The sequence below is a fragment of the Diadema setosum genome, chromosome 13 (assembly GCF_964275005.1).
Source record: "Diadema setosum chromosome 13, eeDiaSeto1, whole genome shotgun sequence".
Lineage (NCBI taxonomy): Eukaryota > Metazoa > Echinodermata > Echinoidea > Diadematoida > Diadematidae > Diadema > Diadema setosum.
The window spans coordinates 32,399,987-32,422,707 of NC_092697.1; the positions used below are offsets into that span (position 1 = coordinate 32,399,987).

Here is a 22,721-nt window from a genome sequence, read left to right on the forward strand (position 1 = left end):
ATGTTGCATTCATGTCGGGATCAGAGTCAATAATTTTGCATGATGTTAAACTTGTGAATATCATCCAACTTGTGAAATTCGCAGAATACAAGCCTCGCCTAATTTATGCCGTATACAGTATACAAAAGTACATTACATTATCATGTGCTCTTATGTGCCAAACACAATTTGTTTCATTTACAAATAGATGGTTTTTACAGTGTCTACCTGAGGAAAACCATAGCCATGTAGGTAATTTGAAAAGAGCATTTTTTTTTTCTCTCTTTCTCTCCTTCCATTCTCAGCCCAAAGCATTATCATGCAACAAATGTGCCTGCTTGTCAAAAGAAGCTGTAAAAGAAGTTTATGACAGAGTATGCAAACAACACCATCACCTTCAACCACCCATATTTCATCGCGCTGTTTTATTCCGGACAGTTCTATCATACAAAAAGACACCAAGACATGTTTTTACTTGTTGTTTATTTTGAAAAGTATCTTACACAAAAGAAACATACCTCCTTCCTGTGGTATGTGTATATACAAAGAATATAAAGGCAAACCTCTCACTTCGCTTGCCACATGAACATGATGCTGGACAATGCCACAAGTACTACATGTAGTGTTCTCAGTTTCTTCACAAACAAGCTCTTGCTAATAATAACTTCTTTTTTTTTTTTTAATGGGGGGGGGGGGTCCAAATGATTCAGACATTATTTCATGTTCATGAACACTACTGGTATGATAGATTATTCTACAATGTATATCAAATCAAATGAAATGATCCAAGTATAACTTAAAAAAAAAATATTCACTTTAAAAACAAATGAATACCTTCAATTCACATCCTTCACTCCCTGCTCTTCTCCACTTGAAATGAGGTGGGCGTGGCTACATGTTTTCATGGCAACCATATACATGGTGTACCATAAACTTCCACTCACTCAGTGCTTGACTGACATGAATGGAAACAGCATGACCTTTCAGAATCTCACTGTGGTGCTTCTGATTAAAATAATAATAATAACAATAAAATAAAAATAAAAGACAACCAATTGAGAAGGGGCAAATCTCCCCTTGGGCCAAGACACAAAATACACAAGTTTTCTGAAAATAAATTTTACCTGACGACAACTTTGCTGATCTTTTTTCCTGCCACCTGCTTGTTAAATCAGGAAACAAGCATGGCCCATCTGGAAAGATAAGCAAGTACATATTCAAACAAGAAAGAAGTAATTCACTAGTAAATGGAAATAACAACAGGATAAATAAAGTATGAAATAAACTGGATACTACCCGGTATCCACAATTATGGATTCTATACAGATCTCTCATAAGCACGGAATTGCATTATGCACACAATGACAATCACAAGCGGTGCAGTTTGATTGCCCATGGTTACTACCATACTTTCAAAGTAACTGTTTATTCTTTTCTTCCTCTATGATCATGTATTTCATGTATCAAATATCTTTACAAACTTGAACTCAAGGTCAAAGATTTTACTTTTCAGTCTACATTAATAAAGTGTGTCCCTTCACACAGAATTCATTAACAAAGACTTCATCAGAAGTATCAATGAGAATTTTCATGTACTGTGATGGAAATCGTATAAGGGAAGATATCGGTGACTCTCATCTCATCTAATAAGCAGAAATTAGACTTGGAATGAAAAGAAAGGTGTCCTAAACTAAAATAGCATTATTTTCTACCAGTAGTAGTCATGCAACGCAATAAATGTACATCTTATCTGTCAAGTTCATCCAACAATCCGCACAGATGTCAAATATAATATTCAAGGGCAGAGATATGCCATGATGACACACACACAGAAGGGCTCTGGCTTCTTAACATCCACAGCTCTTTTCACATCTTGATATCCCTTTATAAACTTCATGACAACTTTGGCAATAAAAAAAAAAAAAAAGACTAAAAAAAAAAATGAAATAAAGAGCAAGAGCGAAGAACTTGGGATGTCCCGTCCACTAACAGAAAAGTGTCCTCAAATGTATCACCATGGCTGAAACAAACTTGAGGACAGTATGACTCATACACTTGCATCTCTCTTCTGTCAGCATTTTCCACATTCCAGTCAGTCTGGGGCAATGTCAACAGAGTATTAGTCAGAGTTCTGTCGAGAGTTTCCTCCCAATGATAACCTCAAATACGACATCAAAGTTCCTGATCTCTGGAAACGCTGTGGTCATCTACTGGTCAGTGAACTGCAATCGGCGGCTGCCCATTGGTCAGCTGCTGCTGCTGAGGCTGACCCTCATCCATTGGTTCCCCTGCATCCTCTTCCTCTTCCTCCTCCTCCTCTCCTCCTTCAGCTGGACAAGAGAGAAAGAGAAATAGAGGGAGTAAAGCAAGCCTCTTTCATCCAAACACATATCATCTCTCAACATTTTTCACAACTCTCTGGCAAGTATATGAAGGTTCCATGCATTAAACAATGAGAGCATTAATGAAATGATATGGTTTTACTTAATGTGCCATACATTTCACTATGTTTCTATTTGAACAAATTTTGCAAGTCAAATTAACAACTCACATAAATATTTGCTTCCTGTGCAGAAATGCATTAAGTTGGAAATCATTCATTTTTCGGTTAACTATTGATGATGCTTATTTGTAAGGATGTTAACAACAGGCAGGACCCACAACAATAAAAGAAGCTAAAACCTTTTCCACTACATCAAATTGCTACCACAATATTTCCATTTAAACCTGAAAGCATGCAATGAAAACTGAATGTCATTTTTCCTTGTTCTGTACAACTGGGTGAAATGAATAAGTTGTTTCTTCTTAAACTTCTTGCGTAATCCTTGCTCTGATTATGGACAGCAAAGAAAAGACATTAGACTTGGGCTGCCATACTTGGCATGGGTTTTGCAAACAGATGTAACACATACACACAGTGCCAATTCTGGCACCCCATAAATATACAGTATATGTCATGCCCCCTCTAATCCAAAGTAGCAGTAATGTGGTGAATTTCCCGCAGAGGATGAATCTGAATCCCTGCAAAACAATACTTATGGCAACACTGCAGAGATAATTGAAAACAAAGTATATATATCATCTACCAAGGGACCTTCTTGTTTGGGACTTTACCCAAAGATGGGGACCCTTGCAGCCACCATACCTTGCGCTTTCTTCTTGCCGGCAGCGTCGTCCTTCCCCGGCACCTGGCCTGACTGCAGCAGCTGCTTCAACCTCTCCACCTCCTCGAAGCTCTCTGCCTTGGCAATGGCAGCCTGTACAGGGTACGGACACACAGCATACAAATGCAATTGTTAGCATACTTTGCCCCTGTCTGCACCGACATTCTTTTCTCACACTTACTCTGAGCACTTGTGGCTCAATGAATGAGACTACTGTCTCTCAGTTGTGATGTCTCTAGTTTGGGTCAAAACGCTAGTTGATGCTTATATTCTCAACAATTCACTTTATGGCAGGTTGCACTGATTCAAACACACATGACTAATGTATCCATCTATAAAATATATTAGTGATGTATTGATCTTCCAAATATATCACTGATAATACCTATCCATCTACAGGATATATGACTAATGCATCCATCTACTGGATATAATCACTGATGTATACCTCTACTGCATATACTACTCACGTAGCCACCTACCAGATAAATAATGTATGCATCTACACAACTTATTACTGTTGTATCCACCTACATGAAATTATATTACTGATGAATCCAGTTAAAAGATATATCACAGGCATATCCATCTCCCACATATATCACTGCTCCGAAAAAAATAAATAAATAAATGAAAATAAGTGTATTTACCTTGCCAAGGCGAGAAAGGAAGCACCACTCACCTTGATGGCAGCAATGTCTTCTGGAGATGGACCGGTTTTCTGTTCAGCAGGAAGGCCAGCCCCTGGTACAAACCTGTATTAATGTAAAGCACAGACATTTCACAAATTGACAAACTGGAGCACTTCAAAGCCTCACTCAAGACTCACATTTTTCACTAGGCATTCAATTGCTAACTCCCTTGGAAGAGTCTGTGCCTCTGAATGTTTCTACAACGGATGTTTGGGGCTAGTACAAATGCTGTGGATCATCACCATCCTCATTTCATTTAACAATGGGATACACTAGACCAAGTAATCAACAATTAGGTCTGTTTTTACTGTGAAACGGGGACAATTCTGGAATTTGCATATTTGCAGCATAAAATTCAACAGAATCAAAAGAATGAGCATACTCATTTCAATTAATGATACAACATACTGACTGAGTAATCGACCTATCGGGTCTGTTTTTGCTGTGAAACTAACGAATCTGGAATGTACACATTTTCGGCATAATTAATTCAGCAGAATTATACGGAAGATTCAAAGGGGTATGAAGACCACACTTCCAGCAAAACGAAAATCTAAACAACACACATCTCAAAGTCAGTGCATCCAGTTAACATATTAGTCACAACCTGCTGCACGAATATGAGGCAAAAACGACATTCTGTGAGCCGTGTATAATAAAATGAAGAACTTTGATTTCATTTTTGGCCTCTGCTCATTCTACTCACGTCCTTGATCTCCTGCCCAGATCCTTGGCCAGTTTTTCTCCCTTCTTGCCCTTGAATAGCTGTGCTGCTGCCTCCCTCTCCTGTAATGCCAGCAAAAAAGTGAAGTAATCAAAACATGCAATCACCTCCCCCTATTTAACACCACCCTTCAAATTAATAACTGTACTCACACGGATTTCATGACACTGAACATGTATCACATCTGATAGCTGGTTAAAAAAGCAGAAGAAGAAGAAGAAGAAGCGCAGAAGAAAAGGAAGATGACACACACAAAAGAGAAGAAGAAGAAAATAACAACTGCCTGTAAAGGGTCAGGTACACTAAGATTGTGCAGCAGAAAATTCAACATGACCTAAAAGAAATCTACAGAAATTTGATGCCTGTCGTATTGCTCACTAAAAAACTGATGCCAAATTTGTGGGCAAGGACCTAGATGCCCATTAGAAAATATGTAGTACTTAGTAATACAATTTGGGAAACAACCTTTCCAACGAACCTGCAGTATTATCGGCAAAAACAGTACAAAATACTATCTAAAAAAAACAAACAAACAAACAAAAAAAAAAAAAAACCAAAAACAAAAACAGCTGGCATCTCTGGATCTGACAGAGCTTGTGACCTTACCCTGAGCCTGATTTTCCTGAAGTCCAGTATTCTGAGGTTGGGAAGTTTGTGGATGACGTACAGTCTGTAGTGCTTCTTCCCCATCACTGGATTTCTGAGGAGGCTGGACACATTGTGCAAAGAGCAAATAAAAAGATTAATGATGGCAAACTTCAGACTCAAACAGGCACAGCAATAGATTAGATCTAAGAACCTGTCTGCTGCAGCTCATATGTACCACTGCAGATTAAAATATTTCCATTTCTACTGACTAGATTCAGAGAGCCCCCACAACACAAAATATGCAGAGAACATGTTGTCAATAATATCAGGGCTTGACATAAGTGGAGACCCACAACCCATAAAAAGTTGATGTTGGGCCAACAAACTTTCAGAGAGCCTATCTTTCAGTGTCCCAATCAGGCAACTAAGATAAATAATAAAAACTTCAATGGTTTTAGTGGCCCTAATGGGCCATCTGAGAAAAAAGTTAATGTTGAGCCCAGATGATTTGTACATTCTGCAGCATTTGTTATCACAAATGAATTAAAAAAAAAAACAAAAAACAAAAACAATCAAATATGAATCATTTAATATTGGCAGATACACACAGAGTGTAGAACAAATGCACACAGCGTGCAGATGCTGTTAAGTATGGCTCTGTCTGTGTAATGCATTTCATATGCATTAGGAATGGTATAAGGGAAAAAAAAAAGTACTCACCTTAATGTTGTTAGTTGTGTGATGGATGCAAGGTTATCAAGATCCCCCTGTGGAATGCAATATAGATTCATATATGATTGTAAAACATGAAACAGTATATTCAAAATATTCCCCGTAGACATTGCTTGTAATCACTTGTCATGAATAAGTTTGTGTACACACAGACTGCCTTCAATAGGAAGTTTCCCCCCAGTACAACTGTGTTGTTAAAAACAAAGACATCTCAGCTCTCCTAAAATTCCAATGAACTTTGTGTAATTTACAACATGAGAAAGGCTGCCCTTTTAGCTGAAGTCTTTTTTGAAGTTTAATTTCATTTCTTCTACTTAATTGCTGAAACTTTGAAAAGAATAAAAAACTAGTGAAATTGGAAAAAAACACATAACAAAACAAAGAAGGCAGGCTATCCTAGCTATGATTCTTTATATCAATGACATCAAAATAATTGATTTCCACAAATTTATAGGCAACTTAGTACTTTTTACTGTATAAGTCAATACTAACTTAATACTAACTTCTTCTTTTTTTTCCAAGGAGAAAATGCATATCATCTTGAAGAAAGCAGGTTAATCAATTAAATTCACAGTTAAGAAGCTGATAAAGAAGGACGTCATTATAATAACATACCAGTTCAGCAATGCTGTTATTTGTGAGGATTATGGATTCCAGGCGTGGAAGGTTTTCCTGTAGATTCTCTCCAATCCGACTAAAATTAGGTGCAAAATGAAAATACAGAATTGTTAACAAAACCGTGAGAACAAATATGTTGAATATGTGCAAAATATGAAAGAGAAGTGACTTCCAGCAAACTGTGGAGACAAAAGGTGCTGGCCTCTATCCTAAATGACCAGCTCCTGTCTAGTCATTCATCTACCCTTTCTTTTCAACTTATTGTTATGCTATGTCTTTATCTTGCTGCAACACTACTACACAACAATAGATGGTGGATGGAATTACTGTATACACTGTTATTTTCGCGAGATGTTGTTTTTGCAAATTGACACCGACGCTTACATTAATGCACTATTAACAGGGCGCATGGAGACATTTTCGCGTGTTGTTAAATTCGCGATCAATCTGCGATTCACGAAATTCGCGAAAATTAAACCCTCGCGAAAATAACAGTGTATACAGTATATATCTGTAGTCCACTACAATACAAATTTTACACAAATGTCAAGTGTGCTATTCATTTCTGCAATGTTTTCTACATTTCTTCTCCATTTCGATATAACATAGATTTCCTCAAACAATGCTAAAGCTTGCAGACCACTCCCCCCCCCCCCCCCCCCACACACACATTTCAGTTTCTTTAAATAAAAAAAGAAGAAAAAGACATTCCTCTCATTGAAGAAGGGTCGGGGGATTGAATCTTGACTCAACCAACCACAAGCAAGCCAGAGCTCACCCAAAACATCGGTAATTACAATTTAGATTCATGATTTTTACACTGCCGATGTCAAGTCACCACACGTACTTATCCAATACCACGAAGAAACTCTTCAAAAGGATGCAGAAGAAAAAAACAGAAAAAATAAACAGACAACTGTTGAAGTCAAAGTTGATTGTGTTACCTGTGAAAATGCATTGCTCACCATATTCTATTGTTGTTAAGCAGCAGGCATTTAAGCCTCTTGAGTAGGGGAAATCCATCCAGTTTCCTGAGTTCATTGTCCGATAGGTCGATGGTGTCAAACTGGTCCTGCAGAATTTTCAAAAGACAGCTTTTGAGTGACATGAACTTGAGCATGTCTGGCAGGAAACATTTCATGTTGTAGTTTGGAGGCAGCTTCTGCATCCCTTTCTGGGCTACCACAACAAAATACCAATTACACTCCATACACATGGGTTATAACAGACCGAAAACAAAAAATTCTCTGATTCTCTCTCACAAAAAAAAAACAAAAACAGAATAAACATACTAAAATAGAAATATACACTGAGTATAAGCTTGAAATTAACCAATACACTGAATCTCTTCTGAGTCACTGTTAAATCAGTATCCATGAACATATTCTTTCAGACTATCACTGCTACTTCAGACTTTCCAGCAACTTACACATCAATAACATACATTTGTACACACCTTTGTAATTCTAACATACACACAAATATATTCTTATCTTTGTTTCAATAAATTATTGACACTCAACTGTTCAGTTTGCATACTACTTTTAGATTTTCATGTGTCTATATCAAGCTTTGTGCAATTCATCAATGATTAATGTGCTACGTTTTACCTACCGCAATGCACTTACCACAGTTGCTCCAAGATTCTCAATTACTGGTATCTTGTATCCTACACGCAAATACAAGTAACAGAAAACATTAATACATATATACGCTTATGAATGAACAATATGAGAGTTACAAAGCCCTTGGTAGGTCATACAGTACATGGCATTTCACAAGCATCTTCTCAATACATATAAAAGAGAATAAATAAGGCACAGAAATGATCACTGCTGAATTATCAACTTTGTTTTTAAACATTACAGTGAATCCACAGATTTATAGAGTCATCTCTCTTGCACATGTGCACTAGAAACCCAAACTTCTTGATCCGGAGATCAAGAGTTTGACTGTCAGTGTGAACAGACAACCAAATATTGCGAAGACTTTGCGATGTTAAACTTCTTGATTGTTTGAAAGTCCCAAGTGTGACCTCGGCTACAGAGTCCAACACTACAGCTGCAGTTAGACCTAGACCCAGTGTAGTGATATTTGATTTGATTTCTTCATAGCAGTTTACTCCAGACATTAGCAAGATTAGACTATGGTGTACAGCGATGGACTGTGTTTTACATCACTAACAATGTAAGCTAGAGTTAGGAAGTCTTTGCCAGAATGTTTGTTAAATGTAATGTAAATTTAATGTTTGTATCAATGAAAATATACATGTAGATAGATAGATAGATAGATATTGGTTTATTTTATCAAAAGGAAAATACATAGCAGCCCAGAGGCTGAATTGCGTGTTCTTGATGTAAATATACAAATGAAACAAAACAATATGATGCAATAATCATTCACATTAAACAGTGTATCAAAAAAAAGTGATCATCTGTACACTGTACATATACATGTACTACAAATACAATTCTCTTTCAAAATACAATATTCCATCAACAACTAATTACACATAGATAATTACAGCAGAAAATAAGAGCAATTGTGAATGTGGATAGTCTACAAAGTAGAAAAAATAACTTGAACATCCTCATTCATCCCAATTTGCTGTATGGTTGGGTGTCCAATAAATTGAAACCATGTTTTTCCATTAACACAACAGAAACTTAAAATATCTCACAATTTGCCTGAAATTTTACTCACAAGTCAAGAAAATACTCAACAAGTCCACAAGTGCTCATTAAAAATGCAAATTTGCGGTACACGTTCCAAGATAACTGCTTCAAACACGTGGGGTGTTATTTTGACGCACTCAGTTGCGCTGTAATTTTGAAACCAATGCCCCTACTCTCTCTTGACAATAAGTGTGAAATGCATGTAATGCTTTTCAAATGTGCATTTATAATATATGGTATCTTTGTTTTGTTGTTGATCTTGTTTATTATCAGGTTTTTCAGTAATATTTTGACATCTCCAAATCCCCAGTGAAGAATGTAGAACCACTGTGTGTAGTCTCATGCTTGAATGTTCGTTCTGTAAGAGCAATGTATAATAGAGGGGTGTCGGTTTCAATGTACAGGTACAGTGTCGATGTGTTGGACACATACCATACCATCTATTGACAGGGAATTTTTAAGACCTCCTAGCTCCTATAATTCACGCCACTTTTTGGGTTTAGTGTCACTTTAGACGGCGCTAGTGTACTTTCGTTTATTTTTCTCTTCGCTTTCCTGTTTTCTTTTCAAACATATCCATTTCTCCCTTGCTTTCCTTTATAATGCAAGTTCCTCTTCTTTCTTTCCTTCCATTATCTTTTACTCTTAGTTTATTATCTGTTTGTAAACCTTCTGTTTCATTTTTCCCAGCTTTTAAATCTTTTCTTTCATTTCCTTTTCCCCCTTTTCCTAGCCGAAAGGCTCATTCTTTCACCCTTGCCTTGACTTTACCCCATTTTTCAAAATCTTCTTTCATTCACACACACACACACACAAACAACACAAACAACGCCAATCCTCAATCAATTGCTACCGCGACTCAGTACAAGTTGAGCTGAAAGGCGGAAAAAGTACCGGTATTATCTTTTTAAAGATACCATACTGTAGAAGAACTTACTCTGATCACTATGAGATAGATAACATTGTACGTTCAGATCAATCGCGGCACTGGCTGCCGTGAACGTGTTTTGTAAACCGTACTGTGCTGTCTGATCCTGTGCAACGCACTTAAATTTAGTTATCGCAGAGCGAACTAGGCCTACTATTTGTCAAATTGTGTAACGTTAAATGCAATCGACGTAGATGTAGGGTTGGACCTACTACTCATCGATCGCCTAATGTTTATTTGCTTGATAAGAATGTTTGGTAATCATGTAGAAATGCACACCATGCACACCTACCATTTTCTTCCTTAATTTGTCAATGAAAACTTCTTGTGGCTATCAGAAATGTCAACATGGACCATATCTGACGGTTTCATGAAATTTCATAGTCAATTACAGAAGAAAAGTAGCTAATTTTGACTCAAAAGTACGCCGATCGACGGCTGTGTCAGCGTAGCACGATGGATGATCGATTACATGGAAAAGCGATGTAACGATGATAATCGATCGTTGTAGTCTGTGTTACAGCCGCTTGTTTGGTGTTTAACCAAAATAATTACGTCGGCTCGACAGTAAAATGTGGAAGAAAGAAAGTGATCTTGATGCGTCTGTTTTTTATCGTTTTAGTTCATTTTCTCCTGCGTGTGACTGTATATCTGTCAGCATTTTTTGCTGACTAAATGATGGACTGATAATATGTGTAACGTTATAAAACAGTAAAAGATATATGAAAAAATGGGAATTAAAATATCCATCATGAATATTGCACAATAAAATGGATTTTGAATACAAAACAAAAGCAAATACTGGGGTTGCAGTTTTTGCGATGTATACATAATTAAAAAAAAAATGAAATGGAAAAATAAATACTATCAATAAAACAATTTCTTTCTACTATAAAGTTGAACTACCAATCAAAGGCATACATATTATTACCATTTCAATTTCAATATTCTGTTTCTTTTTATGTAAAATGAGCACTTTATGACAATTAAGTGCACAATATTAATACATGATTGTATAACATATGCTTTTTGTAATACTATTCTCAATAATTTATTAAATTAGGCCAATAAATTATGTAGATTACTAGAAACAAATCTCCTTTGAATTCAACTTCCTTCTCATCTTCTTTTCTCTCTTTCTCTCTCCCTCCTAATATAGCCTAACCGTTTTCTTCCACTTTTCCTTCAACCTCATTCTATTCCCTTCGACACTATTCAAATTAAATTATTATTATCAACTTTTGTCATGATAAAATCAATACTTGCCACAATTTTTAAAGAAAGGATCAATGTCTTAATCCTGGTATGAATTATCGTATCAATAATTTGAATAGTGATAATTATGATAGTGGCAATGAAAACAAAGAACTATGACAATAGCTCACTTGAGCCTTCGACTCAGGTGAGCTAACAATAAGAAATAAAAAATACGAAAAAGAAAGTAGGGGCTACACGTATTGCACGAGTCAAGTTCGATATTGTTAGTAAGCGGCTAATTAGAGACTAACAGAATCGATTATAATCGTTGACATCGTTCTCTGCGAATCGGCGGTGCACTACATGTACATTATGTCGGAGACTATGTTCGCGACCGACGTACTTTTCAACTCCGATTTCTCATTTTTTCTTACCTTTTCGGCTTTCTAATCCCATGAAAATCTCTGATATGGTTCAATTTAGCATCTCCAATAGCTGCATAAAATTTGATTGACAAACGGCGAAGCGAACAGTAGGTGTGCATTTCTACATGATTACCGAATGTTTAACACTGAAATTCACGTAAAAAACTTGACCTACGTGATTGAGAAAATCCAGCTCTATCAAATGCCGTTGTTCCCTTTTCGATTCGAAGTTTCAGCGCAAAAATATCGCCGACGAACTTGCGTGGCCTCGTTTCAGCTCCCCGCGGTAAATCGCGTTATTAGGATCGACCGCTGTTTTTGCATTGACAATGCACGCAAACCGAGTTGTATTGAACACCGTGTTGTTCGAAGCTTTTTAGAAGCCTTTTAGAAACTTCCATAGACATTACATTGTGCTGTCATTACGATTCGGTGAAAATATTCATTTGAAATTTTGTCCTTGATTAAAACCATTAATGAACAGTGAATTATCGCGTTTTCCCACACCATCCTCATCTACATTCAAAGCCAATCCATTTTTATGTGCTTTGCGCACAGAGAAGTGCGTACCAAGTGTTCAGTGCGCGAATTATACGCGGTCGGTTTAAAAGAAGGTGGTCGATAGTCTAGTAGGGCTACTATAGACCCTACATCTAGTCCGCCATGTGTAAAAGTGTCAAAAATGGTGACAATTCCTTTTCTACTAGTACTGGACTTGAATCTCACTCACTCAGATGCAAATATTTGAGGCTGTTGTATATTCAGACATGTGTAATGTTAGAGTAGGGTGAGTGTGTGCATGTTTGAAAATCATCAATCATTGCTGCAATTGCATTGCCATGCCATTACATATGCCATTGGCATTGCCACTGGAGATCATTTGACAAACAGGTGCGAAAACACTAGCGCCCTTTTTATTTTACACTGTAGAACCTAGGCTAGGCATGGGCTACTGTGGTATGACAGGCAAGACGCGCCAAACGATCGTAACATTAAAGTCTAACGTTAGAAAACAGAGGCATCAATATTGGTTGCTCCTGACCATAGCCCTCGGATCAGCGGGAGAGATTTTACGCGGATGCAGCATACAGCATTGGCCATTGCCATTGCGTGTAAAGTTTTACTGTGACTAACGTAACTAACATGCACGGCCACTACACTACGGGACGGGAGATATCGAGATGTTGTTCTCAGACACAACGAAAAAAAAGTGGGCCAGAATTTACTTACCTCGAAGATCTAGTTCTCTGTCTCTGACGGGATTCAAGTACTGCGCAGCCTGCTCTATCAATTCTGGTGTTAATTTGACCATCTTGTCTTTAGAAAGTATGAAAACGAACAGCGAAGGTAACGCGCTAGTTTGACGTTCACAACGCACGTTTTGTAAACGCGCTCCGGATTCTACGTACGTGTGTTATGAGGGAGTATTAATGCAGCATTGTATGTTACTTTGTCAATGCTCGAAACATTCCATGACGAGCGCGATTGTGAAAATTAAAAAGAAATTGCCAACTCTGTATTACACTGTGCAAGACATTATTTCTATTACCAATTGATGGTCAGTATTATTTTGCCACATCGTAATTCTCATTTTACCAGTGATTTACTGATTGAGAAAATACAGTATGTGTAGTGTCATCTGTTCCATTAAAGGACAAGTTCACTTTCATAGACATGTGGGTTGAGTGAAATATGTGGCAATATTACTACAACAGTCAACACATCAGTGAGAGTTTGAGGAAAAGCGGACAATGCTTTCAAAAGTTATATATTTTTGAAGTTTCTGCTCAGTCACGGCTGGCTGAAAAGACTACTGTAGCTTGTGATGTCACATGTGTACAACGATATAAAGAAAGAATTATAATATTTCCATTTTTCTTGCATAACAAAAGAACACTTGACTTCTCTCTTTCAAGAAGGCAGGGGAATAATATTACCCTTAACATATATCAGTAACAAGTCGAAGAAATGGGCACTTTATTCAAAAAGTAATGTTTTGTGAAATTCTCTTTTTATTTTCCTTGTATCGTTGTATGCATGTCATATTTTTGCCCATTGTTATATGCTTGAGGCAATAGAATAATGTTGAGCAAAAAAACAAACAAAAAACAAACAAAAAAACCCAAAAAACAAAACAAAACAAACAAAAACAAACGCGTCATGTTTTAGAGAATGTATATTTATTGTATTGAGCACCATGTAGAACAGAACCAAAGGTAGCAAAAACTAAGCAAGAATGTCGAGTTAAATTGCTACTGCAGAATTTCCTTTGTTAAACATATCTAATTCTGCATGTTTTCTGTACTTTTGTCTTATTGCTTCAAATCATACCTTCTATTAAAGGTTAATGTCGATGATATGGCAATTCACCCCCAAGAAAATTCTAAATTCAGTTTTCATCCAATGTACATGCTTTTATTACATGACACAGCTTACAATACTCAGTAAAAAGACCTAGTGAGGACCTTAATTGTGCAAAGTGGGATCTCTTTTTTTTTAGAGTGTATCATTTCACGCCTGTTTGGAAGTGTTCTGGACATGTGCTCTGTTGTACAAAGTACTGTATGTTTGTTTCACACACAGTATATAATACACGACGTATTCAGAAGAGTCCTACATTACATCATGATGTACAGTACTGTGATCTCTTGTTTGTCTACAATGCTCCTTGTCTTTCCTTGTCAGTGGCGGATCCAAAGGGGGGCGCTCCAAGTGCCTTCTTTTTACTTTTTTTTTTTAAACAAAAGATATAAAAAGTACAAAATGGGGGGGGGGGGGTGCGTGCGCTCCCCTTCAAATTTTGCAAAGGCGCCTCCCCTTTACGGAATTCCTGGATCCGCTCCTGATTGTCTCCCTCTCTCTGTCAGTCTGTCAGTCTGTCACTATCTATCTCTCTCTCTCTCTCTCTCTGATCACAAAATACAGTATGCATACAGACCCATACATTGCCAATTTTCCGTGAATTACACTTATTGAATGTATATGAAATTAATATGTTGAACACGACCATGTTTATGTACTTATGTTCCACAGGTTGCTGCCTGTAGTTTATGTTAAGAAAGTTTAAGTTAAATAATACTATTCATGATTACCACACGCGAAAATCCGGTCACTTTCACCTTCCTTTGGTGCGAACAAATGCTTATAGAAACAATATCTTTATTAAAGGTCCAATCCTTTGGAATAGTTTACCGCTCCATCTTCAAAATATCCCATTCCTTAATGGTTTTTAACGTGCTTATAAAGATTGTCTTATGAGTTTGTATTCTTCCTGTCACTGATTTGTTTGAAAGCTACTTTTGTAACGTTATCTACCTCTTTTATGATTGTCTGGTTGTGTTTGTATTTTGTGTCCTTCTCGATGTAATATTTCATATTTCCGGGGTTAACGTGTCATACAACTTTAAAGTTCTTTTTGTTGATCCCCATTCACATGAAACTAATTTTTCTAAGTTTGTAGTTGTATATGTCCTTGTATTGTTATGTATTTTATGATGAATGAAATAAACTGATTGAACTGAACTATCACCTGATCATGAGACCATAGTGACACTTTCCATAAACAACAGCACACAGTATACATAATTCATAAAAATAATTCACAGTAAAGACCAAGAAGGTGGATGCATTTTTTTTTAATGTATTTCAGACAACATTTTGCATATATACAAAATATCATTTGAGTGTGACATTACATGAGGTATTTGAACTATAAATGTGGTGAGATCAAGCCAAATCAGCCAGAAGTCGGCAAAGTTCATTTTGAGATACGGGCCAAAATAATGTGAAAGGGGGTGAAAATTCAAAATTGACTTTTCTTCATAAACCAATTTGAAAATTTCTCTTCTTTCACATGTGCCAATTATATTTTCTACTTTCCCACTGCACATGACCTAAATTTGGTATTATTTGATGTCATGTTACTTTGAAAATCCTGTCACAAAAAACAAAAATTTCTCAACATTTCCCCTTTTTTGTGCTCTTCTTCCTCCTTATTACCTATTTTCACCCACCAAAAAGTGGTATGACCCGAAAGAATTGTGAATGAACTTTCCAAAAATGGTGTTCATAACATTCACCTCATTTAAATATTTGAAAGAAATACTTAAGAAAATGTAAACAAATATGCCCCTTGTTGCTAGGAATGCCGTTTCTCGGGCCGCTGATTGGCCAATTGCTGAATCATGACGTCATTTGCTCTCATCATGGGCTTTAAAAATGGCGACTGCAGCAGGCACTCGCGGTGAGCGAAGCCTAAGGAAGGCAGAAGAAATTGCCAAAATATTAACAGACTTCAAAGATTTCTCGGAGTGTCCCGAGCTGAGGGAACTTGTGAATGACTTTTTCCTTAAAGATAGAACCGACGATGAGAGCTCGAGCGACAGCGATAGCGAGGAAGATGATGAAGAAGAAGGAGAGAAAGGTGAAACTGAAACTCAAGACTCAGTCCCAGGCTGCAGCTTCGTGCAGGAACCCGCTCGTGTACGGATTGGATAAGGAAGGACCCCGTTGTGCCCGCGCAGAATTACACTGCCACCGGCACTGATGATGAACCCATTATTGACGATGTCGACCACACGCACGATGAAGATAGTGACACTGACTTGCTGAAAGAAAGACAACTTATTGCAGCATTCGATTGCCAATGCAAGTGCATTAAAAGAGAACACTGTTTGAGTCAGCTCTCTGAATCTGAGATTTTGTCAAGTCTCCTCGACATGCTGTCATTTTCAGAAGGTAGGTAGCATGGCATACAATTTTGATTATCATTATTTTTTTTTGTCCTAGAAATTTGTTTTATTTATTATTGAAGATTTTTGTTATTGAAGACTTTTGTTATTGAAGACTTTTGTTAAGGCTTAGGACCTAAGTTAGGTTGCACATAGTTCAAGTCACGACATGAAGTCAAGACTTCCAAGTTAGTCTTATAACTAACCGATTTGTAAACTCAAATTTTATTAGATTTTAAGGGATAATAATATTGTCATATATTTTTTTTAATTCTTTTTTTATTCATTGCTATTAGCACATACACATCCATTGTAGGCCTAGCGCTAGCTATACACAGCCCAGTGCAAAGCAACAATGCTGTATGTTTGGGTGTCTTAAAAACCGACACCCTTGTTTTCTTCAGAGATTTCAAATTCAAATTGCAATCAAATTACATGGTACTTTGCACTGCGCACACACAAAGAAAATTAACATGATAATTCAACTTGTGTTTTGCAGCCGTTGTGTGAAGATATCGTCTTCAAGCGCGCCTTGTGCGTTTTAACTGTAAACGTCAGCGGTGATTATGAAACCAACACTCCTGCTTTCCCATATTGACAATGTGTGTATTTCAAAAAGTTGTACCGTTCAAAGGCGTTTGATGCGACAAAAATGCTTCATCCATGATTTTATCTAATTTTCAAGTAATTTTTTGTTAAAATTTTATACAGAGCGTTTTGTGAAAGATTTGATTCTACTGCAGGCTGTGCAGGGTAATGTTACACTATCAGATAAAACACTCTCCACAAAGAAGGTCCCACAGGACAGGAAACTGACGAGACTAAAGTTCTACTTCATGACAAACAAAATGATACATTGTACATGACAAAACATACGTTGGGTCTCATTAAGCAGTGACGGATCCAGGAGGGGGTGCACTGGGTTTTCGCCCCCACTTTATTATTTTGTTAAGACAAAAGAAATAAAAAGAAAGGAGGCATAAAAATGGAGGGGGTGCATGTGCCCCCCCCCCCCTTTAATTTTGTAAAGGTACCCCCTTTTTACGGAATTCCTGGATCCGCCCCTGTTAAGAAAATTCCTCTCCTTTTACATTGGGTATATAGCGGCTATAGTCATGTGTCTGCCTTCACAGCTATTCACTACATACTGAGAACACTGGTGGCAGAGTGAATTTCTTTTTACTGTTCAACAAACCCTTCATAAAAATGCTGCATTACAATTTGTATTTCTCATAACTTGCTGACTCAATCACCCAGTCATGTTTCATTCTTGCACAAAGTTTGGGGAAAATCTGACCCAAGTTACAAATTTATCATGTCCATGAAAACTGTGAATTTGGTACTCCATGCAAACGCAGAGAAAATTTTGTTAAGTTGAGCTTTCCATAATTTCCTTGGATATGCACTTTGTGCCCACATTCCCAGCGGCTACACACTACACCCCAAAAGGAAGAGGTACAGGTGAGGCTGCACAAGGTGTCAACTCCTGTAACACAAGTCATAGACACCAACACATTCACCAAAGTATTGACAGATGGATTATAAAGACAGAAGCAGTAGACTGCCTGTGTCTGTTCCACCAGTCTTCAGTAGAAACCCATTGAGTTCCCTGATTTTGAGAGAAGCTCCAAAACTCTCATTAAAAAAAAAATCAAGGCATACCACCTGAAGAAAAGTTTTATTTTGTGTCTGGGCCTGCTATAAGGAAGCAATATCCACCTTTTCCTTTGCTACTACCTATGGCACATATTATGACGGGGCATGGAAGACACTGCGAACAAGGTATGGACACCCATTTAAGATTCTCAAGGCCTTTAGAGTCCAGCCGAGTAAATGGCCAAAGATGTGCCAGCCCTGCAGAAATTTGCAGATTTCTTCACCAGTTGCTGTGACATAATGGCATATTATGTCGAAGGACTTCAAGAGCTAAATGACTGTCTAGAAAATCAGAAGCTCATGAACAAACTGCCTGAATGGTTCATCTCAAGGTGGAATCCTGTTGTGACTGAGGCCCTCAAAGAAGACAAGAATTATCCAACTTTCGCAGAGTTCACAGTCTTTGTGTCAAAGGAAGCGTGCATTGCGAACAACCTAATTTCCTCATTAAGCGCATTGAGGAGTCAAGAAGGATATTCACAGGAAGGATCGAGAGCCAAAGACAGAGGGGAAGTCAAAAGAGACAAAAGCTCTGTATTTGCAACCAGAGGCTGTGAAAAGAGCAAAATCTGGGCATCCACAGAAACAAAAGACAAGCAAAGAGGAGTTTCTTCGACACTCCAGTCAGGGAGTAAAGGACCAATCAAGAAGAAGGCTCCAAAGTCCTGCAGCTTGTGCGTCGCATCACTACAGACTACCAGTTGGAAAAGTGCTCACAATTCATGGCCAAAACACTAGATGAAGGCAAACAGTTCATCCAAGACTCCCGCTTCTGCTTTGGTTGCCTATGGAAGGGCCACTTCTCAAAGGATTGCAAGAAGAGGCACACCTGTGAGGTCTACAGGAAGCGTAATACATGTATCTCCACCTTGCATGAGTGGCAACCCAACACTGGTGGCAGTGAAGATCAGACCCAAAACCATCAAGAAATGCGACAGATCAAGCAGTAATTACGTCTCAGAAGTTGAATTTTGGGAGGACCACTAATACGTCCATGATTTTCCAGTGTGGTTGGCATCAGAACAATCACCAGGGGTGGATCTAAGAATTCCGGAAAGAAGGGGGACGCATCGAGAACACGCCCCCCTTTATCTTTTTTGTTAAAATAAAAGAAATAAAAAGAAAAAAAATAAGGGGGTTACAAGTGCCCCCTTGAATTTTTATTCTTTTTACCTACACTTGTACAAAGAGGTTCTGATGTATACTCTGCTAGACACTCAGAGCAAGGCATCACTCATCTTGGAAGATGTGGCAAAGAGCTTAGGCGTACAGTGATAGCCTTTCTACAGTTGTCAACAATGACCTCCTCGTCTACTATTCAGTGTGATGCAATGTCAGACCTGATTTTAAGAGGGATGACTTCCCATACCCAAGTCAAGACAACAAAATGTTATACACGAGTTAATTACTGCAGACCGCCAGCATATCCCTATGAAAGACACAGCTGACAAGTGGCCACATCTTCAAGAGGTCGGTCGGGACATGCCTGCCCTTCAAGACTGCGAGGTTGGACTGCTGATCGGGTATAATTGCCCTAAAGCGTTGGCTCCTAGAAAGGTTGTTATCAGTGATGACACTAAACCTTATGCTATTAAAACTGACCTGGGATGGAGCATTATTGGTACATGTACAACAGAAGGAGGTACAATGTACCTTCTCAAGTCACTGGGGTAGAGTTGTTACACGAGAGATGTTGAGTGTTATGCCAAAGGATGTTCTCTAGGCACTAGAGGCAAACTTCACCAAGAAGCATCATGGGGATAAAGTCTACTCACAGGAAAACATAAGTCTGTCAAGCATCTGGAGACCAAAATACATGTATCACAGTGCGAGAATAGTCACCTTCAAATGCCCCTTCCCTTCAAGAGTTGATCAGAATTACTTTTTAGCCCGAATTCAAGAAGGTGGTACAATTGAAACCATGGTTTAAACCATGGACAATTTCTATGGAGCGCCAAGTGTCGCATGGCCTATTTCGTTACGAAATCAGTCATTTCGTCAACGAAATTACCATTCAGTATTGTAATGACAACATTTAGTTAACAAACATTTTGTCAACAAAATTACTGATTTCGTAACGAAATAGGCCATACGACACTTGGCGCTCCATACAAATTGTACATGGTTTAAACCATGGTTTCAATTGTACTACCTCGGTGAATTCTGGCCTTTATGTCTATTGGGGTAGTATTAGATGCTTAGACCAAGTGAGAGAATAATAGAGGTATGACTACTTCTTCTTGGAGTCAGAATGCAAGTCTTTTTCTTTATTCAATGTTCCCCACTATACTACATGACACTTACACAGTACATAATGTGTTTACAAAACACTTTCTGGTGACTTTCCAGTAGCTTATCAGCATGTCAGATGATTACCTGATCTTGACCACTAGAAAGAATTCAGGGAGGTGATAATAAGCTTGACTATGGGAGGGTAGCTGTGAGAAGTGGAATTTCTTTTCAGTATCGAACGCAAGGTGTTGCCTTTTGTGTTTGTTACGCAACTGTGAATTTCGAAAGTACTTATAGCGCTAGCTCGCATTCTTTCTTCATTCTCGGTTGAGCATTATTAGCTCTACTTTCCACCCCTCCCCCCTCTGTTGGTTCTTCATGAATTCCCCCCCCCCCCCCCCGTTGCATTCACTTTATTTCGTAATCAGGAGCAAGGAGCATGGGAGTGCACCCTCGCTCAGTATCCTTGGACGCAACCACGTTTCCTCCATGAATAAGTATGGGGGTTTTTCGTGGCCTCCGAGTACTAGTGTCTTGCACATTAGTCTGGTACTGGGCGCCTTGCATCCTTACCTTTCACTCACTTCTCAGTTTTTCTTCACTTCCCTTCCCCATTGATATTCTTTTGATTAAGTTATTATATTGATGTTTCTTTCGTAAAAGAGCAATGCGCTATTTACATTGTTTTATTAAGCATAATTAATTTTGTTAATTAAAAATCTCTATTTGATTATCCTGACCTTCACGTATTTTGTCAGTCTTTCGACTGTCTTTTTCTCCTTACTGATTTTTTCCCATTCTTTGCTCTCATGAGCTAACTTATAGAAACATGGTCTACCAAGAAAGAGTCGGTCACCGATCCCCACCTACGCAACCTGACTTCTGACGTGCTTCCGTCTCTCCTCCTGTCCGCTAAAGCTTCTTCTACCACATCTAAATATAAATCCTGTTGGACCAGATGGGTCCAATGGGCCATCTCCAAACCTGAAGTTCCAACCTTTCCAGTCCAAGCTTACCATCTCTGCCTGTACCTTTGTCACCTGTCTTCAGTCAACGGAGCCAAGACCGCAGCAGATTCGCTCGTCGCTTCAGTCAAATGGGCTCACAATCTTGCGGGCCTTCCTTCTCCTACAGACGATCCTATGGTAAAAACAGCAGTCCAGGGTTATTATCGCATCCACTCGTCCCCCGTTTGTCGCAAAGAACCTGTCACTCCAGAGATCCTGTCAAATCTTCTCGCTTCTCATGGTCACCTCGACGCATCCTTAGCCGACCTCCGCATTTTATTCGTATGTTTCGTTTCTTACGCCGGATTTTTGCGCTTCGATGACCTCAGCAGGCTGAGGAGGAAGGATTGCACCACCCATCACGATCGGCTAGTTCTACACTTATCGTCTTCAAAAGCCGACCAGTTTCGTCAAGGCAGAGATGTAACCTTTATCGCCAGGACATCTAAACCGACCTGCCCCGTCGTTATAGCAGAACGATACTTTGCAGCACTTGGCGATTCTCCTCATTCTCCTACCAGTGATTCGCAGGCTTACTCTTTCCAAGGGTGGCCTTATCGCGACTTCCCACGGCCTTAGTTACACTAGAACCCACGAGGTAGTCCTAGAGGCTTTGAAGCCCTTTGTTCCGGATGTCTCTAAGTTTGGCTTGCATAGCCTCCGGTCAGGTGGAGCATCCTCAGCTAGCAACAATCGCGTACCTCCATTCCTGATTTCTCAGCATGGCCGTTGGAAGTCGGACAAAGCTAGGGACTCTTACATCAAGTCAGACGCCCTTTCTAACCTCCTCCCTTCTCAGTCTCTAGGCATTTAATCTTATAGTATTAATACTTTATCTTGTCATACCACCTAACGTTTCTCTTGCTATACAAATTATGTTTGTGTTATGTCCACCTTCGCAATGCTCATGCCCGAATTACAACGGTGAATAAGTAAACAGCGAGCTAATAATCATGCTCAGCTCTGACCAACACGTTCAATCTTTTGTCACTGTTTGTTATTTTTCTGTGCTTGTTCTAACCTGAGGTAGATAAAGGAAAGAAATTAACTTTCTGACGTTGTATCACATAGGAAGAAAGGATGTAGTGTATGAGAAGGGAGACTATGAATTGAATGAGACCCGTTGTTCAGCTACACTATATATACACAATACTACACTTGCACAGACACAATATCGAGCACAATGGATTAGCAGACAAAGATGTGACAAACGATGGACCACAGTTCATTTTGCAGGAGTTCGCGGATTACCTGAAATCGATCAAGTTCAAACATTGTTGCATCACAACCTATCACTCCCAAGCGAATGCAGAAGTAGAACGATTCAATGTCACTCTTATGAAAGCCATCAGAACAGGGAGGAATACCAACTGC

At 38.5% G+C, this 22,721-nt stretch overlaps 1 protein-coding gene and 1 pseudogene across 1 annotated transcript; one reads left to right on the plus strand and one right to left on the minus strand.

Moving 5' to 3' along the window:
- Positions 1–445: 445 nt before the first annotated feature.
- On the minus strand, positions 446–13,063 carry LOC140237318 (U2 small nuclear ribonucleoprotein A'-like). Its single transcript, XM_072317256.1, has 10 exons — positions 12,953–13,063; positions 8,126–8,166; positions 7,463–7,569; positions 6,495–6,573; positions 5,868–5,914; positions 5,166–5,268; positions 4,542–4,621; positions 3,826–3,898; positions 3,125–3,236; positions 446–2,309 (listed from the first exon to the last, which is right to left on the minus strand). Exons 1-10 carry the CDS (start codon positions 13,032–13,034, stop codon positions 2,194–2,196), a joined length of 840 nt encoding a protein of 279 aa, XP_072173357.1. The 5' UTR covers positions 13,035–13,063; the 3' UTR covers positions 446–2,193.
- A 2,877-nt stretch (positions 13,064–15,940) lies between these two features.
- On the plus strand, positions 15,941–22,289 carry LOC140236597 (integrase/recombinase xerD homolog; annotated as a pseudogene).
- Positions 22,290–22,721: the final 432 nt, after the last annotated feature.

Bases quoted from the DNA above. Each gene is read 5' to 3' on its own strand.
- LOC140237318 (XM_072317256.1), bottom strand. From the start codon at position 13,034: ATGGTCAAATTAACACCAGAATTGATAGAGCAGGCTGCGCAGTACTTG. The intron at 7,570-8,125 runs GTAAGTGCATTG...AAAATTCTGCAG, and splicing joins AGAATCTTGGAGCAACTGTG to GACCAGTTTGACACCATCGA. The intron at 2,310-3,124 runs GTATGGTGGCTG...TCTCTTGTCCAG, and splicing joins CGGCAAGAAGAAAGCGCAAG to CTGAAGGAGGAGAGGAGGAG.